This window comes from Condylura cristata, unplaced genomic scaffold (genome assembly GCF_000260355.1).
Source record: "Condylura cristata isolate star-nosed mole 26May11 unplaced genomic scaffold, ConCri1.0 scaffold00004, whole genome shotgun sequence".
In the NCBI taxonomy this organism is placed as follows: Eukaryota; Metazoa; Chordata; class Mammalia; order Eulipotyphla; family Talpidae; genus Condylura; species Condylura cristata.
The window spans coordinates 15,253,351-15,273,576 of record NW_004567105.1 but is presented as its reverse complement, the minus strand read 5'-3'; the positions used below and the strand labels follow the sequence as shown (position 1 = coordinate 15,273,576).

General features: G+C 39.9%; 1 protein-coding gene across 2 annotated transcripts; it reads right to left on the bottom strand.

Moving 5' to 3' along the window:
• Nucleotides 1-3,559: 3,559 nt before the first annotated feature.
• Nucleotides 3,560-18,175, bottom strand: LOC105854762. 2 transcript variants are annotated; one of them, XM_012735238.1, is made up of 7 exons: nt 18,104-18,175; nt 17,911-17,996; nt 16,666-17,147; nt 15,218-15,316; nt 13,191-13,290; nt 5,155-5,382; nt 3,560-4,185 (listed from the first exon to the last, which is right to left on the bottom strand). In XM_012735238.1, exons 1-7 carry the CDS (start codon nt 18,161-18,163, stop codon nt 4,011-4,013), a joined length of 1,230 nt encoding a protein of 409 aa, XP_012590692.1. In that variant the 5' UTR covers nt 18,164-18,175; the 3' UTR covers nt 3,560-4,010. The 2 variants fall into 2 exon arrangements, with proteins under 2 accessions (XP_012590692.1, XP_012590693.1); XM_012735239.1 differs by having other exon boundaries at nt 4,042-4,165.
• Between the last annotated feature and the right edge of the window lie 2,051 nt (nt 18,176-20,226).

The window sequence follows — 20,226 nt, the reverse complement described above, 5'->3', positions numbered from 1 at the left end:
TACTAAAAGTCTGAATTGCATTGATGAAATGGATTCAGTTACAGATAAATAAAACATTCAAGTCACTGTTTGGGTACTATTAGGCTTCTAGGGATGCCCAGGATGAGGTGGATTGTCTACTTAGGACATTTTTGGAATGGTGATAGTAATTATTTTGATAATTTTTACTGGAAGTGTACTGAATGCCAAGGCTTTAAGACATGCTTTTGCAGGCACCGGGGCCCAGTGGTACAAACACTGCTTTGCCAGTTAATGACACTGACTCGGGCGCTTCCACTTCCTCATTGTGTGAAGTTGGACATGTTTCTTATCCTTCCTGTGACTCAGTTTCCTGGCAACAGCATCGACCTCGCAGAGCTTGTGAAGATGAAGTGAGTTCATACATGCAACCCACATTGAGCAGCATCCCGCACCATGTAAAATCTCTGGAAATGCTGGCCTCTACTGTTAAGCCTCCTCATCCCCCGCCACTCTCTCTCTTTTATCTAACAATTTTATTGAGCTATAACTCATATCATGCTACTCACTACCTAAAGTGCACAAGTCAGGGATGTCCAGTATATTTACAGAACTGTGCAATGATAAATCGCAGTGAATTTTATAACACTATCATCAAGAAGAAACCACATGCCCATTAGCAGTGACTCCCTCGCTGCCTGGCCACCACTTGCTGACTTTTTGTCTATACAGAATTGTTTATTCTGTGGCACATATTAAAAAAAAAAAAAAAAACTAGCAACAACAGATGTTGTGAGGCTGTGGTAAAAAAGGAACTCTCCTGGGCTCTCAACATTTCATGTTAAATGGAATCTTAAAATAAGTGGCCTTTAAGACTGGGCTTTTCACTTAGCATAATGTATTCAAGGTTACTCTATATTATAATATGTGTCAGTACATTATTTAGATTTATGACTGAATAGTGTTGCATTCATTCTATGGCATACCAAATTATATTTGCTAGTTATCAATTATCTGCCTGCTGAGTTCTCTTTTTGAGGATATATTGATGGTATTGCAGTGGAATGATCCAAGAGCTTCACAAGTGGGGACTTTCTTAGTTCAGGTTTCGGGACAAGTACTTTTTTCACTAGGAATTTAAAACATTTGTCATAAGACAAGAGAAGAGAAATAAAAGAAAGCAAATATGTATGTGGATGTATATGCCACTGTCTCTTGAAGAACATATAAAATATTTTTGCTTCAGTTACATTTGCAGAAAAGAGGCTGAAAGGAAGGGAAATTTTAAATTTCCATGAAATGCAATTGTAATTTCACTTGTAAGATGATGAAATTTCTTCCAATACATTTTGTCATGTGAAATTATTTTTATTAAATATATGTATCTATATAACCATCAATCTATCATCACTCCTACATTATCATTATTACTACTCCTGTAATTGTTAGTACTCATGTAGTATGTACTCAGCTCTAGACCTCTCCCAGCATGTTCAAGGTGGAAAAGGGTGGGAAGCATCGGAAGTCAGTCTAAAAACTGACTTCAGTGTTTTTCTCTACCATGGAAAAGTGATCCATCTTCTCTGAAGCTCAGTTTGCCTCAGCTGAGAAGCCTACCTAATAATAAGGTTCCTAGGAAAATGAAATAACATGAAAGAAGTGATCTCTCTAGCTAAAGGGATACATCTTAGTAACCAGTAAAGGAGAGATGTTTTAATCAAGTTTGCCAGAAACAGTCTCCAAAGAAACTAACAACCCCTGGAAAATCAAGTAGCAATATATTTGTTCTTCAGGAAAGCAATTATTTTCCACATTGTCCTGTCACAGAATAAGATGTTCAATTAAAAGGCCATAAAACTATACAGTGTTTCCTAACCTTTCTTTCGAAACTGTTGGGTTGGGAGAGGAAAACACTTTCAAAAGTATGTGCTTTCTCAACCTTTCAAATGCTTCCAGGCTCTGTCATCTTCTTTTCATCTCAACATCAAAGTTGGGAAAGGCTGCTCCACATGGAGAGGGCAGGTGCCCACATGCCCCCACCAGGCACTCTGCTGCCCCATTAATCTCACGCTCTTTGCTTCTTGAGATGCAAGCGTTAGTCTTTTATTTCTTGTAGCTTTTTGCTGACCTTACTCTCTTTGCTGGCAAGCTGCTGACACATTTCAACAGGTGATAGGGCTCACAAAAGGAGCCCGGGAGGGAAACAGTGAGAAGGGGGTTCAGTAGAAACATGGTCAGCACATACCAAATGCTGAATGTAGTAAAAACACACAAAAGTCTATTTAAGACCTAGTTTTTAAAAGGGTAGGGGATGTCCTCTTGCTCTCTGAATGCCCTGACTTTCAACTCCCATTATTTTGAAATCAAGAAAAGTCAAAAATACAGGGAAGGGATGGTCAAGTATGTGATATGGACTATTTAAAAAAAAAAAAAAAACCCTCAAACGCCACGAATCTGGAGGGGGGATATGCTGTGAGAAGCCTTGGTTTACAAGCCGACAGCCCGAAAAATAGCAATGTCAATCTCTTCACAAAGCACTGAGGTTCAGAAAATGTTTTTCTAAACCTACATTTCATGCTTCTTTATTTAATGTGTTATTATTAAGATGCGTTGGGTACTTTAAGTTGAAACTGACCACATGGAAAATAAGGAAGGGAAGAATCATAAAGATGCAAAAGCTCCCCCCAAAATTCATGTGACTTGACTAGGAAAGAGGGTCTTTGCAGATGTAGTCAGTTAAGGTTCTCAGGATGGCAGGGACTTTGTCTCGTTCTCCCCTGAGTTTATACAGTGGAAGGCCCACCACAATTATTTGTTGAATCAATGAGTATAAATATTTTCTATAAATGCCTTTTTGTTTCAACTTTCTGCATTTATTTCCCTTTTTCAATATTTCCTTTCGGGTTCCCTGTAACATATCTCTTGACAAATGGGAACCATACTTTGTATTATTCGCTATTTTGAGTGACCGATATGTTATAGAGGCACAACAGATACTCCTGTTGAGGAAGGGAGGACTTAGTGTAAAAGGAAGGGAAGAAGAAACATGTAAGTGAATGAATAAACAAGACATGACATGGCAATGAGGTGGCTGGGGCAGAAGAATAATCCAATCCTCGTCCTTGACCTCCTACCCCCCGGATGGCTCATCCAGGTAGTGAGCTAAGTGTCGGACAAGTAAAAGTTTTCTGACTCGGGTATCTAGCTATACAGAGCTGAATTTCTCCTCTGTGAAAAAACAGAGACACTGGGGAATGGGGAATGAAAGAATAGAATTTCCTAAGTCAGAAAGGAAAAGGAGGAGGGGAGGGAAACTGACACTGGAAAGGAAAACTGAAATGTTGGGCAACATGTAGGATGGATGAAGCACTTTTGAGAACAAGTTAGTACATCGTGTGCTTTATTGTTTTATTACTGTGCTATAAACTCTCCATGACTCAAATCACCAAGGGTTTTGGTCATCCTCATAGAGGTCTCAGCTGAGTAGTTTTCATATATGAACATCAAGGAGAGGAGAAATTCCCCCAAAGGACTCAAATCAAAGAGACAAAATACACCATAGATGTAAGATATAAGAAACATGGAAAATGCAATGAAAGAAGGCAGGATGGATGTAAGAGCCCATGGAGATCATGGTCCTAGGAGCTTTGTACACATTTTGAAGAGGCTTTTCATGGGGTATTGAGCAGGGGTCCTGCCAGTGTTACCTGGCTCTTAAGTGGCAGGGAGGCTCAGCTGAGACCTTACTCTCTAAATACCAGTCTTCCTATGTCAGTTTGCAACCTGTGTGTTCATGGGACGTGGCCTTTGTATAGATCCTTCTGTTCTGAGAGCCAGAGCATCAGCTCGCCGACAGCCCTACTGCTTCTAGGGTCCCGATCTTTAGACTGCTCTAATTTGCAAGTCTGCACACGGAACGGTTTTAAGCACATGCATTTATTTTATTTCCCTCCCCTGCTTTTTCAATTAGGTTGACCACTTTAAGGATTGCTCACTATGTCTCCCCTTGTTGGACTTTAGCCCATTCCTTGTTCTTAGCTTACTCACACGTTCTAATTAGTATGAAATCTCACTTGCCTTTTAGGAAAAGAAATGCTACCACATCCAAAAGGTGTAAAGGTTCCAAGGATAACTTGCTTGTCAGAGTCACTGAGTATGTTGGTGTACATGCCACCCCAAGGAAGGGCAGAAGAACTCTGGCAGACAGCTAGACGGCCAGAAGGATAGATAAAACCCACGCTAAGGAACTGATATGCATTCAAACAACAACAATATTGCTAGTAATAATTCTTCTATAAAATGATTTAACTCTTAGCATATTAAATTTTTTAAACCAACCATTACAGATAGGCCAATGGAAGTGCAGCGGCTTCCATAGTCACCAAGCTCAGTAATGATTGCGTGAAGTCAGCAAAGGGGTTTCCTGGTTACACAGCTTTCCCCTATGTTTACTGCACACTCACTTTAGCCCCCAAATTCTCTGAAACCTTTCTTGTGAATAAGAACAGGGAAGTCCTGTCAGACTGGTCCTGTTAATGGTAGAGTGGCTGGAAACCAGAGTTGCCCGTTGCTAGCCAGTGCTGCCAGATGAGGTCATCCCAGCAAACAGGAGGAGGATGGGACTCCTTGCCAATGATGATGGACAGATGGGCAAAGGAGTATGGAGGGTTAAATATGAAAATGTGAGCAATATTACAAAGGCTAGCTGTACCAACCTCTACAATCTATGCTGGACACATAGTGTTCTTCTTTGGTTTTATAGGAACTTAAAAAAAGTGTCTCTTCTCTGCTAGATTCTCTAGAGACTAGACCCCCACGTGGTTCTCTCTACTCATCAGGAAAATGAATCAAAAATAACTTATTTTCTCAGAACCAAATGAGACCATAGGTGCTTATCAAAAACATCAGCTATCATGAGAAATCCCCTTAAACAGAAGTAAGTACCTGTAGAGGATTTTCCCCAAGCTCCTTCTCAGGCAGACTTCTCCTGCCCCAATATGAGGGAATGTGGACCCTTGAAGAAAGGGAATGACTACATACAAAGCATCAAACCTCCTTTGCCAACACTTCTGGGATTTTCTGCTAAGCGTGTGGAGAGGACTCCACATTCTCCACCTGTCGTGTGCCCTATCTGTCAGCCCTTCCATCACGCCTGGCCCCTGCCATCTTTGTTTCCCTGGAATTTCACAAGGATACTAGGTCAGAGACGAACCATCTACCAGGGAGTAATGGAACTTTTTCATTGCTGGGTCAACCTCTTTGATTGTTGGTATCTGTGGCTTCCCCTTCAGCAGCTCCAGCCAGAAACTGGGAGAAGCTGGAGGACTACTGCCCACCTTCATTGTGTTTTCAAAATCATTATAGTGGTGCAGGATGAGTGGCTTGTTGAATCCCTCTTTTTTCAGCTTAGCTTCTTCCTTTTTTCTGTTCAAAAGAAAAGAATTCAGAGTTAGCTAGTTTTTTGACTTATCAGAGCTAAGAGCTGTTCAGGCCTTTCTGATCACCTCTTTACTGATCTACTAAGTTGCCTTTAGACTCTGAGAGTTGGATTTTAAAATCCTTAGGTATTATTGAATGCCTACCATTTTAAAAGTTATTGAGCAGCTACTGTATGAAGCACTGTACCAGAGGCTGCAGCAAAAGCAAGACTAGTAATAGCTCTTGTTCCTGCAGGAGCAGCACAACACAGCACAGGCTTTGGAGAAGATCTGAGATGAACTCTGGTGCTGCCATCTGGGACTGTAGAAAGTAAGCAAAGTACCAAGTTCCTCTGAGCCTTCATTTCTTCATCTGTAAAATGGGATAACAATACCTCACCAAAATGTAGGAAATCACTAGTTAATTCATGCACACAGACCTCTGGGCATAGGCGCCAGTGCTTAGCATGCCCTCTATAAATACTAGGTGTTTTATTATAACTTAGTAGGGAACATATATAAACATTTTCACCAATAATAAAATGTCAAGAGGAAAGGACAGGTGAGTATCAAACTAGCTTCTAGACTTAAGACATCTTGACATTAAGGGAGTCTCTTAGCACATTCATTTAATCATTCAAAAATATTCACTAGGTGATTCTCAAAGGCAAAACACATACACTCTTATGAGTAAGATGTTATTTACTGCCCCCCCATCCTAAAATTCAGATACTGCCTGAATTTTTGCAGCTATCTGGTAGAATCAGATTCAATGCCATAGACAGCAACTATAAATTCTCTACTTTCTCACCATCTCCCTGTATTCTCAGCCTTGGGTATTACAGGAGCTGTGTCTATGATATAAAATACAGACCCTCTAGAGATCTCTGAGAGATAGTCATGAAGCAGATCTTCCTAGTTCTTGCTCAGTTTCCCACTCCCAACATATACACACACCTCACATGTAGACACATACATGTGCACATACATGTGTGCACATACATGCACCCAGGCATGCCAAGTAGTAACTGTTGGTGGCACATCATATACTAAAAGAGATAATCTTTGCTCTTTGGAGACAAACGGTGCCTGTTTATGGACTGATGTCTTGGCTTGCCTACTCCATGGTCCCAGTTCAAGGGGGCGCTGGGCTTCTCAGCTGTTAAGACAGAATGTGGGAATGAAATTGGGCAGATCCATAACCAATAATTGATGAGGACTTTGATGAGGGTGAATGATAACCACCTTCTCAGAGTGGGAAGAGTCAGAGTGGGACTCGAAAAAATCTCAGCAGTGTGAAAGAATATCTAAGAATCCCTTAACAAGTCCCTTCAGATTCAGAACAGATTCAAACAGGGATCTCAATGTTAAGGTGAACTTAAAAATTCCTAATACCAAGTTGGCCAATCTCAAAAGGGGATCTTGGAATATTTGCAATATGTATGTACAACCTCATGTAAAATGGGGCGCCTACTTGAAATACTCATAGAGCAGTTGAAAGCATTAAATGAAACAGTGCATTTATTGGCTGGGGGTGGGATTTTTGGGTGTGCGAAGAGCTATACTGAAAGGAAAAAAAATTAAAGATTAAACCTAAGTAATTGGAAAGAATAGAACAGATTAATAAAAGAAGAAGTATAATAGCCCCTCAATCATTAGAGTGTGGGGGGGTCCTGGGGATGGGAGTCCCTAGCAATGTCAAGGGTCACTGGCTTGTGAAGAGGAGCAAGGCTTCTCAGTGAATGTTCTGGGGAGAAGGAGCCAGAGCCAGGAGGATAAACGAGGGCCAAATCTACCCCTTGGTAACTGGAAAAATAAAATACTTGGTTAAAATAACTGCTTTCTTTCTTTGTGTTTCTTTTCTTTGTCCCCCTTCTTGCTATTCCTCCCTTGCTTTCTCATATTCTCATGAAAATGTATCCCACTGTCAAAAATTGGGTGAGTGGGTAGTGTTTTTGAACTGTGTGACAAAAGCAAAACTCTTAAAGATTGTTATTCTTCCCCACCCCAGAGCACATGTGCACCACTCCATTTAAAAGTACTAAAGGCTGCCAGTGTTGGCTTCACAGCACATTTATAAAGCCAAATGGGAACCCAAGTAATTACCACTCTCTGAGCCCACACCGTCTCCCTTGTATTCAATGCTTAGCCATGCTTCTATTTTTCTGTGACTTTACACAAATGGACCTTTTGGATTATTTTTAAAAGGAAGGTAAGTACACCACCAAAGTGTAAATATCTGTAATCATTTGGGGAAAAAAGCCGCCCTCTCCCTCTTTACCAGTAAGACCAAAAAATATTTAAAAGCTCCAATGCAAAACCTTTTCTATTATACAAGTGCCACATCACTCAAATAATCAGTAGGCAGCTGTAATTCTGGAGAGCTCCCTACAACCTTTTCAAAAGCAATGCTTCTTTTCCAGCCCCTTAACAGGCCCCTAGACAAAGAGTCTTTTGTCATTATGTAAAGACCTCTTCCCATCCTGTGCCTCCAGAGACTGCCTCTTCTCTGTAGACAATGGTAGTGTCTTGCTCTCTGCTCTTGCCTAAGGGCCAGATGTTGACCTCTGGCTTTTCCAGTAGGTGGTAATTATCACAGAGTTGATTAGTTTAATAGAGGAACCCTAATACTCTGATAAGATGTTTTCTCATAAGTTTCAGATGGTTGAACATAGTCAGACTTAAAAACAATCTTCTAATTTCGAAGTTACCCACTTGTCTCAGCCCTCTGGTAACTGGATCACTCTAAGACAGAAGCTGTGATCTAAAGAGAACTGTATCTCAAATCACCTCAAGTCAAATTGGCCTAGTTTATCTAATACTAAACTAAATTTAATGTGGTAGGGGCACTCACTGAGCAATGCTCAGAGCATATTTAATCCTATTTTACAGATGAAGGACCCAAAGTATAGAAAGGGGGAGAAAAGTTGCTAATTAATAGTTATAATCTATTATTACTATATTCTTTAGATTCTGCCATTGTTTAGCAGCATTATTCCACTGAATGCTATCAACAACTGTGTGAGGTAGATTCTAGTAGGACCCCCATTTTATAGGAGGAAAGTAAAGCCTTGAGAAGTAGAATAATTGCTCCAAATGCCAATGTGGACAAGTGGGAGCAGGAGGGGCATGTAGATACCAAAGCTTGGGCTCTAAACGATTCACACAACCTAGATAGACCCTTTTACCCTAAATCACCCAACTCAGAGTCAGGGTTGAAAGCAAGCCTAGGATGCCAGAACTTATTTCACTAGCTACAAGTCAGAGATGCAGGCCCAGACAAAAAAAGGCCAGGTTGACAGACACTTTCTAGAGAATGTTCTCTTCTGCAAAAGAGTGTCTCGGGGTGCTCTGGGATGGGAGGTTTCATTATAGTTGTTAGATCTGACTTCCTGGGATAAATCCAGAGTCTAGGCCTACTGTTCAGATTAGAGAAGCTTTTTCACTCTCCTTCATTTCCTTAGATGTGACATGATATTAAAACTTGTAAATGTTCTGTGTTAAAAAAAAAATGTGGTTGAACTGTGTTTGGGTAAAAAAAAACTGAGAGTGCTGATTTTCCTAAAATTTCATTTTATCCAGTAAACATACATTTCAACGCCATGCTATCTCTAACTCCAGTGACCAGAGGATGTTAAGATTTGGCTACTTTTCTTTAGAAAATGTTTTATAATGCACATAAGGTAAAATGACTTGTTGTTTGGATGCAGGGTATTATGATAGATCACTTGAGAATGAATTCTACCAAGGTTAGCAATTCTCATTGTTAAAAAAAAAAGAGAGAGAGAGAGGGCCCTCCCTGGTGGCGCACTAAGAAGCTAAAGCCACTTACGCATGACTTCGATCCCCACCTGCCCTGGAGGGCGGCGGACCTCTCCTGACCCGCCCGCTGCTCCCCTCAGCAGTGTACTTCGTTGATCTGCCTGTTCTGCTCCCCACTCTGTCTATGGTGAAGCCTCTCACCCTCCGCATCTCTGGCCTGTACCCCAATTCTATATGAATAAATAAATAAATCTTAAAAAAAAGAGAGAGAGAGGCCCTCCCTGGTGGCGCAGCGGGTTAAAGCACAGCACTAAGAAGCTAAAGCCAATTCTACATGAGTTCGATTCCAGCCTGCCCCGGAGGTGACCACATGGCGCGGCAGACCTCTCCTGACCCGCCCGCTGCTCCCCTCAGCAGTGTACTTCGTTGATCTGCCTGTTCTGCTCCCCACTCTGTCTATGGTGAAGCCTCTCACCCTCCGCATCTCTGGCCTGTACCCCAATTCTATATGAATAAATAAATAAATCTTAAAAAAAGAGAGAGAGAGAGAGAGAGCACTCTCTTGACATAGTTTATTACTACAGATCATGTATAGTAGCATCTTACTCATCCCTGTTGCTGTGTGCTGGCTAAATTTTCCTCCTCTATCTACTCTGCCAAGACATTTTGTCTTGGTTCTAAACCTACTTGTTTCTAGAAATCATATTTGATGGTATTGGACTATTATTTAAAGTTATTTTTACTTGCTTCATGTTTTAGTATCTACAAAGCATATTATGTACTTTATATCACAACAATTAACTGCAGTAAACAGAAAACATGTTACTATCCCTAAGAGGCTGTCAAAACAGAGGCTCAGAGACTTAAACAAGACCCTCCACCTGTTGACTAATGCACCTGTGTGTATGACTCAAATTTAAGAGCCTGTTTGTTCAATATTTTTAATTATTCTTAATTTTATTTTTTAATTCTCTATTTTTTATCACAGACAACCTATGTCAGAATGGAAGGCAATGTACTGTATTAATTTAATACTAGGAGAACAGTGACTTAAAATAGCATCCTGGGCTAAAATACGTAACAGACAATTATTGGGTATTTATCCAACAGCCACTTCACTTCTTCCTTATTCTTTTTCAAAAATATATTTATTTATCTATCTATTAATTTTGACATTTTAAAAAAGTATTTTTTTACAATGAGGTAAATTTATTTCTTAGAGCCATGTTAGGTTGAAAGAGAATAGACAGAGTTCTCAAACATGCTCCCACAAGTTTGGCTTTCTTTTCATTAAAATATGGTGCCTATTCCATATCATTTTGAGGACTGTTTAAACTTAAGAAAAGAATTCTAGGGCCCTTCCTGGTGGTGCAGTAGGTTAAAGCGCGGCATGACAAAGCCTGCCACAGCCACTGCAGAATAAAGTTCAATCTCCAGCTAGGGGGGTGACCCACATAGCTCAGCAGACTTCTCCTGTCTCTCTGGCTCCTCCCCTCAGCAGTGTACTTCATCACTGCCTGTTCTGCTCCCCACTCTGCCTCTGGTGAATCCTCTCACTGCCCCTACACCTCTGGCCTATACCCCAGTTATGGCCTATGCATAAATAAATAAAATTCTTTTTTTTTTAAGTAAGAAATGAATTCTAAATTCTGCCGAAAGAACAAATTGGAGAAACTGACCAATGCTTTGATGTAGAAAGAGTACCCAAAGAAGATCTGCTCTACCAGATAGTTAATATCAGATATAAAAATGTAATAACTAACATTCATCCTATTTGTGCTAGGAGGATCTTTACAACAATGCTAAAATGTAGCTACTATAATTATCCCCATTTAACAGGAAAGGAAAATGAGGCAAAGGGGTAGTAAGTGACTTTCCCAAAGTCACATGAATGGATGGAGCTGGGATTTCAGTTCAATTAATTGAGTTTCAAAGTCTCTTTCTTAACACAATACTTTGCCTCTCTCATATTATATAGTATGAATAATTAAAATAGCTGAAAACTAAAGATATGATCAGTTTAAGAATTCAAATCAGGGGATAACAGAGAATGTATTCAATAAATGACTTCAGAGAGAGAATATTGTGGTTAAATAAATGCACAGGCTTTGGTGAGACACACCTAAGCTCACCGACTTACCAGCTCTCTGACCTTAACATAACAGCAGCATCTTACTCATGTAAGCATGTCAATTGCTTCATGTAGTGCTTCACATAAACAAGTACTCAAACTTAGCTATCATTAATAATACTCAATAAATAGTTGCTATGATTATTACTGACATGGGAGAATAAAGCGAGGTCACCATCTCCCATCAATACACAGTGAAATTCCAGCGAAATGTAGAAAAGAAAACAAATAAAAATAGGGTAGGTCTATCTAAATTCTGAATGAGTAAAGTCTTTCCAGTTATAAAAACACTAGGGAAAATCTGAAAACATTGAATTATTGTATGATAATAAATGTTAAGACACCTATATCTTAATCATAAAGTTAAAAAAGCAAACAATGAACTAGAGAAATAAAAATTGCTACAAATAAAAAAATTAATACCCTTAACAGATTAAGTGAACAGATAAGAAAAAACAGTAATATCCATTAAGAATTAAAAAATGCACATATTAGGAAAACCCAGCTCACAGATATATTTTCTTTTAATGTGAGTAAATACTTAAAAGGTAAATCTAGTAAGCAAAGACTCACATGGTTAAAAATATTTTTTGGGACCCTCTCTAATGGCACAATGGGTTAAAGCACAGCACTATGAAGGTGGCCACAGTCATTTCATGAGTTTGATCCCTGACCAGGGAGGAGAACCCATGGCGCGGCAGACCTCTCCTGTCTACCCTGCTGCTCCCCTCAGCAGTTTATTTCAGACAATCTGCCTGTCCTGCACCCCACTCTGTCTCTGGTGAATCCTCACACCCCTTCTCTCTGTATCTCTGGCCTACACCCCAGTTCTGTGTGCATTAATAAATAAATCTTTTTTGAAAAAAAGAATATTTTTTGTCCATCAATTTAGCAAACATGAGTACCCTTAATAACTATATTCAATGCCATGTGGCTGAGAAGGTTCCCCTCACATTAATGTGAAGCTGGAACGTTTTATTGGAAAGCAGTTTGGCAGTAACTTTGTCACCTTTAAAAATGTTTATACTGGGCCCTTCCTGGTGGCGCAGCGGGTTAAAGCACAGCACAAAGAAGCTTAGGCCACTTCCGCATGAGTTCGATTCCCGCCTGCCCCGGAGGTGACCACATGGCGTGGCAGACCTCCCCTGACCCGCCCTCTGCTCCCCTCAGCAGTCTACTTCGTCGATCTGCCTGTTCTGCTCCCCACTCTGTCTCTGGTGAAGCCTCTCGCCTCCCCTGAGCTTCTGGCCTGTACCCCAGTTCTGTATGCACAAATAAATAAATCTTTTAAAAATAAAATGTTTATACTGTTGAAGTTCCACTTCCAGGAACTTAGCTTTAGGAAGGGATCAAAGAAATGTGAAGTGTTTATAGGACTGAGCAAAAGTAAATGCTTAATAATAGGAGGAAGATTAAAAAACTGAGTTATATCCATGCAAAGGAATTCAAAGATATCATTCAAAATCATTTCTGAAGAATTTAACAGCATTTGAAAATACACACTACATGCATTTTTCATATTACATATATCATAGGCAAATGACAGGGTAACTTGTTCAAAATACCATAGGCTCTACTTGGCTTCTTGCTTACTTACCATATCATTCCCTCATAAAAGTACATGACTGTAGGCCCTCTTGATGGCACAACAGGATAGGATGCAGCAAGGCAAGCGAGCAGCAGCCTCTTCAGTGTGAGTTCGATGCCTGACCCGGGAGGTGATCCACATGGCGTGGCAGACCTCTCCTGACCCCTCCACTGCTCCCCTCAGCAGTGTACTTCCAGGATCTGTCTGTTCTGCTCCCTGTTCTGTCTCTAGTGAAGCCTCTCACTGCACCTCTGGCTTGTTCCTCAGTTCTGTATGCACAAATAAATAAATCTTTAAAAAAAAAAAAAGTACAAGAATGCAAAGGGCTCCCTACCTTTGAATTATGGCCAGCTGTAGTCTCTTCACTGCAACATCGAGGGCTGTCTTCCATTTCATAATTTCTGATGATGAGTAGGTATGTTGAAAGATCCAACCTAAAAAAAAAAAAAAAAAAAGAAGTATTAACAGAAAAGAGATAGTTAAAAACTTATACCAAATCAATACTCACTGGTAAATCTTGTCCAGTCAGGCCTGCAAAAGCATAGTTGAAAATGGAAGCAAAATCTATTCATATCAAAGTATAACTAATTATCAGCTTAAAAATTACCTCTCTTTGAGGATTATGCTGAATGAAATAAGTTAGAAGGAAAATGACAAATACCAGATGATTTTACTCATATGTGGGATCTGTGGGATATAGAGAAAGAAAAGTTAGGAACTCACAAAACAAACCCTACAAACATGACTACAGAATTGAGGCTACCAGATGGCTGGGTAGGGTGCCCAGTGGCCTCTATTGAAGGACTATGCATCTGAGGAATTCTAACCTATTCTCCTAGGTCATGTACTATGTTGTAAACCAATAGTTTTTCAATTAAAAAAGAAAGGAAAAAAAACTCTCCTGAAGGAGATTAGCACTAAAACAGATCATAGTTATAATCCCAAGCAATTAGACCAGGATGGTGACATCTGTAGTATCAGTGGCCTTTCAAGATTCCATCTACATACTCTGGGGGCCTGCACATCAGATTCTTCAGCATCCTCCAGCCTAAGGACAGAATTCTGTCTCTCAGAGAGAACATTTTGTCAGAAATTCTTGGATCCCATACTTGACTTTCCCACTAAACAGAGTCTGGGTACAGGACAACTCCAGATTTCAGATTTCTCATCTCTAAAAGAACTGAAGGAGATGCTCTCTAAAGCCTCTCAGCTTTAACATTTTTCTATCATAAAAGTCTAGTCTTGTCCGTTATTCCTCTCAGCACTGCCTGCACTCTTCCCTCCAACCCCCTCAAGCCCCCCCACCTCTGCCAATCAATTCCATTTCCAGCCAATTCCATTACCAGATATTTTCATGCTTAATTCTCTAGTTACCTTATAATTTAATTCATTCCTCTGGTTGGTTTTTTTTTTTTTTTTTTTTTGTAATATCGCATACAAGAAATCAAGGCCTGACTGGAGTTTAAATGATTTCTTTTTTTTTTTTTTTTTTTTTTTGGTTATTTCTCCGTTATCATGTGCCCCAAGGCATAATTCCTCAATATCTGTATTGAATGAAATAGTTCCAGTCCTAAATTTTGGTCCCTTAATACATCAAATTCAGAAGTATATGTGAGGAAGTGGGGAGGTACAGAAGAGATATTTAGCCCATAAGCATATTTTCCAAAAGCAAAACCTTCCAACAGTTTTTTAAAATTTACATATCTATTTACATTATTGTTCATTTCACAGTTTTAATGTTATTGGGTCTATAATGAAAGGGTCAAGAAAGCAAATCTAGGAGGCCGAAGGCAGTGAGCCTACCTTCCTATTCATCACCCACCAGTAGGTAGTATTAGCTAGTTTCTGCTTGCACTCGGTGGAATGAAAACTTTCCCTTTTCCTAGCAACTCACACCTTGTCCCTTTGACAATCTCATTCCACGATAGACAGGATCCCCTCGATTTGTAAAAACATAGTCAACCTTGGGAGGTCTCCTTTATAAGATTTAAACAATTTAAGAACCAATTTTGTCTTTGACATACAAGCCCTGGTTTTCAGTCCAGTGTGTGATTTGTCTCAGAAAATTCCTGAGATGCTCTTTCAGGGACATGCATGTCACTATTGCCCAAGCCTGTCTCTCAGAGCCAGGAAGATGAAACTCCCAGTGTACAAGAGTGGAGAAATCAGGGAGGGCTGAATCAGAGGGGGATGTCTTTGGAAAGTTAACTTAGAATTTATGAACTTAAACATCTGGTTCTAATTGAAGGTCTCATAAGAGAATGGTGAGGCGAGAATTTCCAATTTCAAGGAGTAGAAATGATTCTCACTCTGATGCTTCATCAGAGTCCACCCTAATTTGAATGAGTGAAGGGGTCTTACCATTTTCTAAACAGGTCTTGGATCTCAGTGAAAAGTGGATGACAGCAGGTATGCTGCTATTCTGGGAGGTCTGGGAATTCGGTATTTGTTTGACAAAAACTAGAGAAAAAGAAGAGGGAACATGATGAGAAGGGGGGAAGGAGAATCAAATGAGAACATTTTGCTAGATAATTATCAACAGAAAATTCAACTGTTAATATTTAAATGTTCACATCAGGGGATTAGCAAAATTTCCCATAAATGTTTCACTGTAGTATCTTTTATAACGACATGTGGGTTTGTAATTATCTTAAAATTAAGACGTTCGATTTAAAATAATACAAGTGTGTCTGGCATCGTATTTCTGTTAGATAGTGGTACTATAAGAGTAATTGTAGGACCCTCTGAGGCAGATTTCATGTCACATGAATGAAGCATAATATTTGATTTTATTTAAGTAAAGCATTATATATTTTTGTATCTTTCTCTTGATGTGCATTTATAAATTTATTTTAAAATCAACACAGGGCCTCCCTGGTGGCCCAGGGGTTGTCTCAGCACTATCAAGGCATTGCCAGCCACTGCATTATGAGTTTGATCCCTGGCCAGGGAGCTGACCCACAGGACACAGCAGACCACTTCTGTCTTGCCTGCTGCTCCCCTCAGAACCGTATTTCATAATTTGTCTGTTCTGACTCTGGTGAATCCTCTCAACTCCTGCACCACTGAACTACACCCTAGCTTATGTATGCATAAGTAAATAAAGTAAATCTCAAAAATTTGTAAACATGGGTTCTCCCTGGTGGCACAACAGGTAAAAGCACGGCATTATGAAGCTGTAGGAAGCCACAGTAGCACGAGTTCGATCCCCGGCCAGAGAGCTGACTTACATGGCATGGTAGACCTCTCCTGTCTCGCCCGCTGCTCCCCTCAGCAGTGTATTTCAGTAGATCTGCCTGTTTTGCTCCCCACTCTGTCTCTGGTGAATCCTCTTACCCACCACAACTCTGGCCTGTACCCCAGTTCTGTAAGCATAAGTAAAATCTTTTTTTTTTTTTAAAGATTTATTTATTTGCGCATACAGAACTGGGATACAGGCCAGAGGCTCAGGGATGGCGAGAGACAGAGTGGGGAGCAGAACAGGCAGATTGAAGAAGCACACTGCTGAGGGGAGCAGTGGGCGGGTCAGGAGAGGTCTGCCACACAACGTGGTCACTTCCGGGCCAGGCAGGAATCGAACTCATGCGGAAGTGGCTTTAGCTTCTCAATGCTGTGCTTTAACCCGCTGTGCCACCAGGGAGGGCCTAAATAAAATCTTTTTAAACAATAAAATAAATAAATTTGTCAACACAAACTAAATATCACATAATGTTTTGTAAAGATCTCATTTGCTGCTTTCACTCCTTTTTTTAAACCTAGAGGATTATTTGTCTAATAATGTATATTTACATATTTTTCCACAGACTTACCTGATGCACGTTTTGCTTGCACCAGATTGTTTTCCTTATGACATTCTTCTCTGCAAGAGCTGTTGATGTGGTACTTCTGTAATTCAGCTATAGGCATAGATTTGGGATCTTTATGCACAGTACTGTGTTTCTTCAACCTTGGAACTTTGTTTCTACTCTTATAAGTGTAAGCACCTTCAGTAAGCTCAGACCAACTGTAATTTATAAGATTTACAACTCCCACAGGGAAAGTAATATTATATTCAACATATTTTTGCAATATCTCTGCAAGTTCATTCAGTATTTCAGAAGCAGTAAGTTTGTATTCTTCAAGTAGACTCTTTTGCAGGCATACTTTGGCAGATTTAAGATGAGGAGAAAACTTGGAAATGCTATAGAATTGTGAGATGGTAGATATGTGGAACTCATAGTTCTCCTCAGACGAGTTTACTGTAGATACTCTTTTGTCCTCTGCTACTTCAGATTTTGTATTCTCTGTGTGACTATAAAAAAATATGAATCTTAAAGATATTTTATATTCTTTAACCTAGTAACTTGACTTCCATAAATCCAACTGAAGGAATAAAAAAGATATGAAACATATATGCATAGAACTTCTAATATTACATAATATTTTGATACAAGATATATTGAGAAGAACACTTTAGTATACAATAGCAGTAAGTAAATAATTCCATACTCATATATCAGGTAGCCAAAAAACAGTGTTTAGAAAATTGTTCTTAAAACTAGCAACAATAAATGTTGTCAAGGATGTGGAGAAAAAGGAACTCTCCTACACTGCTGGTGGGAATGCAAACTGGCCCAACCACTATGGAAAGCTGTTCAGAGGTTTCTCAAACTGCTAAAAATGGAGCTTCCATATGACCCAGCAATCCCACTCCTAGGTATCTACCCAAAAGATGCAAAAACATTAATTCAAAAGGACGCCTGCACCCCTATGTCTATTGTTATTTACAATAGGGTGGGGAGGTGGCATTTATCAGTTCTAGAAGAGGCATCTGAACAGCTTGGGGTCTGATCAGATCTTTTCATAGCAACAAGGCAAGAGTGGGGCTGGTTTTGCTATGGAATAGCAAGGAAACTGGGATCAAGGTTGTCTTAATCAACCATTAACCTAACTAAAGCAAAGTTCTATGGTTTCTTGGGGAAAAGAAATAAGGGAGGGTTGATACTGAGCACCTTATAACTCTTTGAAATTGCCTAAAGTAACTCCAGCAGCTGAAGGCTATCTAAATGTTTTACCTATATTTATGTCTTAAGCTGTATATTGGATGAGGGATGTGGTCTTCATGCTTTGTCTTTTCCCATCTTTTCCTTTTTGGTTTCATCTAAAATGAAAGAGATATTTCTGAGTGAAAGGTAGGGAAAAATATTGGTCAAAAGTGAATTTAAAGAACATATAAATTACAATTTAGTGAGACTGAACTGATTTTACCTGATCAAAGAAATAGATGGGCCCTGTACCCAGAGGTTTATCTTCAGTAAAATCTTCCATTTTGCCATGAGACCTAAGAGATCTGACAACAAGTATTATGTCTATAGGTGATATTTCAAAAACATTTAAGTCTCTTTAGCTCCATTTTCACTTCATAAGCTATGGACTTGACTAATTGCACTGGGAAGGATTTTGAGCTACTAACAAAAACAGCAATTAACATGTCAACCTCAGTAGAATTGGTATTTTAGCTCAATAATTCTGTAAGGAGTTACACTGATGCATTGTGGAATGCTTAGTATCATCCCTGGCCAACTTCTACCAGACACCAGCAGCACAAATCCTTACCCAGTTATGTTATAGGGCAAGGTGAAGGAACATTCAGGACCCCAACCCTGCTTGCTTAAAATGGATTCTGCCATTCACCACATAAAGACAAAACATACTCTGGTGTGTAAGATCTTCAGTAAAAAATAACTTTAATACAATCAATGTGCAATAAGAGGGAAGAGAAAGAATATAGTCACCAAATTAAGCACCCAAAGTTTCCCATCCCCTTGTGGGTAAATGCCCAGCCAAAGAAGGTTGGCTCAAAGTGGGACTAAGACCCAAAAGCTTACCACAAGTCTATCTCACCTTCTCATGAGAACCCATAAAAAATGAGGCAGACCTATGTTTATTGCTGCTTTATTTACAATTGGAAAGACATGGGAACAACCCAAATACCCAAAAGTTGATGACTGGATTAAAAAGATGTGGTACATATACACAATGGAATATTATTCAGCAACCAAAAAAAGAAAAAAACCACATGTCTTTTGCAGCAACATGAATGGAACTGGAAAAGATCATATTTAGTGAAATAAGCCAGTAAGAAAATGAAAAATACCACATGGTTTCACTCATAGCAGTAGTATAAAGGTCGACCAGGTAAGAAAATAATAATAAAAATGAACAACTATATACCAGAGACATTTTATGGGGGTGGAGTGGGGAATGGGATCAAAAACGGTGGGGGGAGGGAAGTGTACTGGACTATGGTGATGGCACAGGGTGATTTGGTGATGGGAAGCCCACGGGGATTATAACTGAGATGGAAAAAGGCACAAAATGATATAAACTATTATATTATTTTTAAAAAGGGGTGGACAGAAAGGGCCAGACCAGTATGGAAGTCAAGAAACCCAAGTCAAGAAAAAGGCAACCACTGTCAGCCTCCCCAAGGGTCTCTCACTCGTATCTCTGTCTTGAGTGTCTCTTTCCACGTCCCCTGAGTTCCTAGTACTCGCCCAAGGCCCAGATGCAAGTGCAGCTTCTTTCCATGTCTGCTCCATGCGCCCCCACTTTTTTTTTTAAACAAAGATCTTTATTTTATTTATTTATGAATACAAGAACTGGGTTATAGACCAGAGGTGCGGGGGGTGAGAGAATTCACCAGAGGCAAGAATGGGGAGCAGAACAGGCAGATCCACTGAAATAATTGCTGACAGGAGCAGCAGTCAAGACAGTTAGACAGTTGGGATGAAGCTTATGTTGCAGGGGCTGGCAATAGTTTTATAGTACTGAGACTTTAACCCCTGTGCCACCAGGAAGCATGTATCTCCTTCTTTCCTCCAGTCTTCTCTAGCTTCTCCTCCCTGCTCAGCCTCACCCCTTCCTTGGGTGGGGCAGAGAACCTGGAACCTCCCCTTTCCCTGGGGATTTCCGTATTACAGTTATGGCAATGAAGAGTGTCTCATGATATTGCCAAATGTCCCTGGGGGATCAAAATTGTTTCCAGTTGAGAATGACTGTGCTAACAGAATAGCCAAGTAAGTAAATAAGCAAGTAAATAAATAAGGTTTAAAAAGGAAGGAAGCAGTGCCTATGAAGATGAGCCACGGGCACATGGAGGGTCATTCAAAATGTGGTCCCTGAAAAGCAAAGAAAGAGTATAGAAAAAGAAAACTACAGACCAATATCACTGATGAACATAGATGCAAGTATCCTCAACAAAATCTTAGCAATCCAGGATCTTCCTGGTGGTGCAATGAGTTAAATCTCAGCACTATGAAGCCATCGGTAACCACTACAATACAAATTCGATCCCCAGCCAGGCAGCTGACCTATGGTGCAGCAGACCC